The sequence below is a fragment of the Sprattus sprattus genome (assembly GCF_963457725.1).
Source record: "Sprattus sprattus genome assembly, chromosome: 11".
In the NCBI taxonomy this organism is placed as follows: Eukaryota; Metazoa; Chordata; class Actinopteri; order Clupeiformes; family Clupeidae; genus Sprattus; species Sprattus sprattus.
Genome location: NC_137909.1, coordinates 30,142,176 through 30,148,175, shown reverse-complemented (window position 1 = coordinate 30,148,175; position 6,000 = coordinate 30,142,176). Strand labels below are relative to the sequence as shown.

The window sequence follows — 6,000 nt, the reverse complement described above, 5'->3', positions numbered from 1 at the left end:
ATGAGTTCCAGTGAAGAAGAGAGCCATGGTTATGAGCCTAAGGGGTATGACAACAACAACAACAACAATAATAATATATAATGTATTATTTGCTTATTTACATGTCTATTTATATTTTTTTTGTAAATTGGTGTAGTAAATCTTTATTCATCAGCTTAGATAAATAAAATAAGTAAAACAATGTAAATGGTAATGATGGGCATTAAGACCATTTAGACTTCATTATGCAAAACTAAAAGCAGAATAAATGTCTGTGAATCACCTTCCTGCTGTATCACTTAATTTGTGTAGAAAGTAGCATAATTTCTGCCTGGCAACAAAAGCTGATTGGATGACTATTACTTTCTGAGTTTTTCCCTTTTGACACCACCACTATCAATAATAATAATAATAATAATGATACAATAATTATTTTTAATTAGCTATTTGAAAGCTGAAAGTTACTAAGTACAAATTAAGGCAGAATAAACAAGTATCTGTGGGTGTGAGGGAAACAACCTGTTAGCATGATTTCTGCCTGGCAACGAAAGCTGATTGGATGAGAGCTAACTGAGGGTTTTTTGTTTTCATTTGGCAGCCTATCCGAAAGTAGAACCCAACCCACAGTAGAGCAGGAGTGCGTAGTAACTGGACCAATCAGCGATGAGAACATTTGTATTCATGTAAAGGCCATTTTTCTCAATCAGATATTTTGCACGGTTGTTTTCTAAGTCAGTAGCTGAAAGCAGAATGAAACTGAATCCAACTGAATCTCTAAAAATGCTTACCCATCTATAGTTTTAGCTTAGCTGATGAACACCAACAGGTATAAGAATTCCTTCCCAACCAATTTTACCAGGTCTCAAGTGGCGTTCAATCAAACAGAGCTGTTCCTTAAAATGTCTACATCCCAACAGTTAAACAAAAATGTGGTAATCATTTCAACAGTTTGGTATTTTGTTTACACACATTGTTCACAACTCTCCCAAACTACATGCAAAATACTACCACATTTTCTAATCAAAAAATAAATATTATAAAATGAGAACAACAAATAACAATCAAAAAACAAAATAGAAAAAAGTGACACATGTGAATGCAGGGAGAAAAAAAGAATCCTGAAAGAAATATTAGAATGCCTGGAGAATGCCTGGATCAATAATCAGAATATGTTTGTGTGTCTGTGTGTGTGTGTGTTTGTGTTGGTGTGTGTGTGTGTGTTTGTGTTGGTGTGTGTGTGTGTGTGTGTGTGTTTGTGTTGGTGTGTGTGTGTGTGTGTCTGTGCGGGTGCGTGTGTGTGTGTGTGGAAAATACAGCTCCATCCAGCAGAAGAGATCACACTCTCCTGTACCGAGCTGTGTGTCCATGAAGAGTGACCAGTCCATGAAACATCCAGTTAACTTTGCAGAAGGAGGTGTTCCTGCTGGTCAGAGGTGAGTAGTAATGAGGACTTTTCATAGGAAATACAATCATCAATACAGTCATTTAAAGTACACCTGAAGTATAAAAAAGTATACCAAAGGTGTTTGACTTGTCTTTTAAACTAGATATTCATATGAGATGGTCAGTTCTATTTTTATTTTAAACCATTTAGTATTTTTATTGGGTCTTCAGACCTGATAAGTAAACATTATATGTATACAGAATGTATGACGTGTAAAGGTGTCTGTGTGTGTGTGTGTGTGTGTGTGTGTGTGTGTGTGTGTGTGTGTGTGTGTGTGTGTGTGTGTGTGTGTGTGTGTGTGGAAAACACAGCTCCATCCAGCAGAAGCGTTCACACTCTCCTATACCTAGCTGTTTGTCCATGAAAAGTGACCAGTCCATGGATCATCCAATTTTCTTTGCAAGAGGTGTTCCTGCTGGTCAGAGGTGAGTAGTAATGAGGACTTTCCACAGGAAATACCATCATCAATACAGTCATTTGAAGTACACCTGAAGTATAAAAGTGTACCAAAGGTGTTTGACTTGTCTTTTAAGCTGGATATTTATATGAGATGGGCAGTTCTACATATTTCTTTATTATCTTGTATCTAGATATTAAAGGAGACGGACAAAATCCATTCACTGATATGATTGATTGATGAGGATGTATGCCTTCGCATTGTCACAAACCTAATTAAGGGTGAAATCATGGAAATTATCTTGAGAACCATTTCAGAACATTTTCTAGGTTTAAAATTGTTTTTTGTAGTGATCATTGCTGTACCACCATATTGGCAGAAGGTGGCAGTATGAGACAGACCAGAGGATGACCTGTCATATCGGACTTTGCTGGTCAAATCAAAATGGCCTCATCAGTAAATGAAGAGTTAAAGAAAGATCTTCAAAATGACACTGTGGACATGTTCTAAATCAAATAGATACTTTCCCTTGAATTTTTTTTTTTTCAGGAATATTCCTTGAAATTGCATGACATGTAATGGCAGATGATTGCAGGCCAAAATAGGATAGCTGATAGCTTTGTTTTGGTGTGTGTGTGTGTGCGTGTGTGTGTGTGTGTGTGTGTGTGTGTGTGTGTGTGTGTTTGTGTGTGTGTGTGTGTTTGTGTGTGTTTGTGTGTGTGTGTGTGTGTGTGTGTGTGTGTGTGTGTGTGTGTGTGTGCGTGTGTGTGAGTGAAATACAGCTCCATCAAGCGAAAGAGATCACATTCTCCTGTACCGAGCTGTGTGTCCATGAAAAGTGACCAGTCCATGAAACATCCAGTTAACTTTGCAGAAGGAGGTGTTCCTGCTGGTCAGAGGTGAGTAGTAATGAGGACTTTTCATAGGAAATACAATCATCAATACAGTCATTTGAAGTACACCTGAAGAATAAAAGTGTTCCAAAGGTGCTTCACTTGTCTTTTGAACTAGATATTCATATGAGATGGGCAGTTCTATTTTTATTTTAAACAATGTATTATTTGTTTTGGGGCTTCAGCCCTGATAAGTAAACATTATATGTAGAAGACCTGTACACCACCAGAGCCAGAAAACGGGCAGGGAAAATAATTGCAGACCCCTCACACCCTGGAATTAATCTGTTCCAGCTCCTCCCCTCTGGCAGGCGCTACATATCCCTGCACACCAAAACCACCAGACACAGGACCAGTTTTTTCCCCCTTGCCGTCACTTTAATGAACAGTTGACAATGTATTATATTTATTATTATATTATCTCCCCAGGGACGTACATTATATTTATTTATTTGATCCTTAACTGTTGTGATGTACTACATATTTTCAGTTAAAGTACATTGAGAGCAACTAAACATCAGAACATTCCGGTAACGCTTCCTTTTGCAGTCCCCTAATAACCAAGTAATTACCAGGTAAATACCTGGTAATAAGATGTAATAAGATGTATTTACTAGGTAATAACCATTTAATTAAATACAATTACCAGGTAATTACCAAGTACATACCAGGTTATTACCAGGTAATTACCCAGTTTTTACAAGATATTTTCCTGACTACTACCAGGCATTTACCCAATAATTACCTGGTAGATACACAGTAATTGTATATTGTAGATTTTAAACCCGGTAGTTAAAAATATTTACCTTTTATTTATCTGGTAAATACCAACAAGTTGCCTGGTATGTACCCATTAATTACTTGGTAGATATCCTGCAATTGCATATTGTAGACTATAAACCCACTGAATGTGTCTATATGTGACTTTTTGAGGGTGATAATAACATAGATATTTACCTGGTAATTACCAGGTATTTACTGAAAATGATCACACACTTACCTGCTAACTACCACTTATTTACGTGGTAATTACCTAATATTTACCTGGTAAATACCACTTATTTACGTGGTAGTTACCTGATAACTACCACTTATTTACATGGTAGTTACCTGATATTTACCTGGTAAATACCAACTAGTTATCTAGTATTTACTAGAAATATACTGAAAACTACCAGGTATTTATCCAGGAATTATAGATGATGTATTACCAGCCAACCTGTGTTGTAAGTGACAGTGAGGGTATAACTTCCAACTATTAACAAAGTAATTACTTTCTAATTACCCAGTAGTTACAATTTACATTATCAGGTAAAACCTTGTGAATTACCCTGTAAGGAAGGTGGAACTGTACTGTAAAAGGAAGCGTGGTTTGTTTCAATGATATTACCATGTAATTTCCTGGTAACTATAGATTATAATCCTCTACCACCCATCAGGGTGTGTATTTTTGAACATGGTACCTGGCAAGAACTCCCATATCTCCCTGATAATTATCAGGTAAATATCGGGGTGATATCAGAGTTTTACAGTGTTGTTACCCTGTAAGGAAGGTGGAACTGTACTGTAAAAGGAAGCGTGGCTTGTTTCAATGATATTACCATGTACTTTCCTTTACATAAAGATACAATGCATTTTGTTACACTCCTTCACACAACCTGTGACAAAAATGCAGAAACAGGTGAACTGTCAAAGAGACTATGACAATAAAAGAAGTTAATGATAACCCGTTTCTTTATTGGACAACACAACATTTATGGCGACGAGGATAGTAAAAAAAAAAAGGACTCAAGATTGGAAAATGCAAGATTCATCCAAAATACACTGAAGAACGACACGGATTCAACGTTCAAAACCGACAGTGATGTCTGCTAGTTGAACGCGTTAGCTAGGCTAGTGCATCGAGATGGAGGACCGCGGAACACCTGCCGTTGTTCCAGTCGGATATGCTATGGCACAGATATCACCTCCAAACCCTTTGAACATGGGAGCTTCAGACTTGTATACGGAATATTCACTTTGGATGGAGTCTTATAAAATTTTTGAAATAGCCAGTGGATCCATTCACAATCCATATTAGGTGAGAAGAGCTACTTTGCTACACTGTATAGGCACACCAGTGCAACGAATTTTTGCTAATCTGCCTGGTCTGAAAGTGACGTTTAAAGAAGCTAAGACTGCTCTGACTACTTACTTTACACCTCGGAAAATTGAACATACATGTGATCTCTCTCTATACTTTCGCGGTCTCTTCTCCTGGCCTCTGTAGTTCGCGTTTTTCCCACAATCTGATCTCTTATCATGTCTGATTCGAGTGTTCCGAAGTCACACGATCTAGCTAGTTCTCTGAGTGCATTCACAAACGCATCTATAGTCTCGTCTTGAGTCTGAGTTCTTTGTCTGAATGTATGCCTTTCTAGAACAACATTTCTCCGAGGTGAAAAGTAAGAGCAGTTTTAGCTTCTTCAAACGTCACTTTCAGACCAGGCAGATTAGCAAAAATTCGTTGCACTGGTGTGCCTATACAGTGTAGCAAAGTAGCTCTTCTCACCTCATCTGGATTGTGAATGGATCCACTGGCTATCTCGAAAATTTTATAAGACTCCATCCAAAGTGAATATTCCGTATACAAGTCTGAAGCTCCCATGTTCAAAGGGTTTGGAGGTGATATCTGTGCCATAGCATATCCGACTGGAACAACGGCAGGTGTTCCGCGGTCCTCCATCTCGATGCACTAGCCTAGCTAACGCGTTCAACTAGCAGACTTCACTGTCGGTTTTGAACGTTGAATCCGTGTCGTTCTTCAGTGTATTTTGGATGAATCTTGCATTTTCCAATCTTGAGTCCTTTTTTTAACTATCCTCGTCGCCATAAATGTTGTGTTGTCCAATAAAGAAAAGGGTTATCATTAACTTCTTTTATTGTCAGTTTCTTTGACAGTTCACCTGTTCTTGCATTTTTGTCACAGGTTGTGTGAAGGAGTGTAACAAAATGCATTGTATCTTTATGTAAAGAAAAGTACATGGTAATATCATTGAAGCAAGCCACGCTTCCTTTTACAGTACAGTTCCACCTTCCTTACAGGGTAACGACACTGTAAAACTCTGATATCACCCCGATATTTACCTGATAATTATCAGGGAGATATGGGAGTTCTTGCCAGGTACCATGTTTAAAACTACACACCCTGATGGGTGGTAGAGGATTCAAATCTGTAGTTACCAGGAAATTACATGGTAATATCATTGAAACAAGCCACGCTTCCTTTTACAGTACAGTTCCACCTT

At 37.8% G+C, this 6,000-nt stretch overlaps 1 protein-coding gene across 1 annotated transcript in view; it reads left to right on the top strand.

Moving 5' to 3' along the window:
- Positions 1-6,000, top strand: part of LOC308372445 (protein NLRC3-like) — a gene marked incomplete at both ends in the record, with an annotated part of 49,318 nt that continues 43,318 nt past the window's right edge. Inside the window, 4 exons of the mRNA XM_080847599.1 lie at positions 1-44; positions 1,296-1,412; positions 1,735-1,797; positions 2,603-2,719. Coding sequence (XP_080703725.1) covers positions 1-44; positions 1,296-1,412; positions 1,735-1,797; positions 2,603-2,719 — 341 coding nt within the window. The remainder of the gene's footprint in view (positions 45-1,295; positions 1,413-1,734; positions 1,798-2,602; positions 2,720-6,000) is intronic.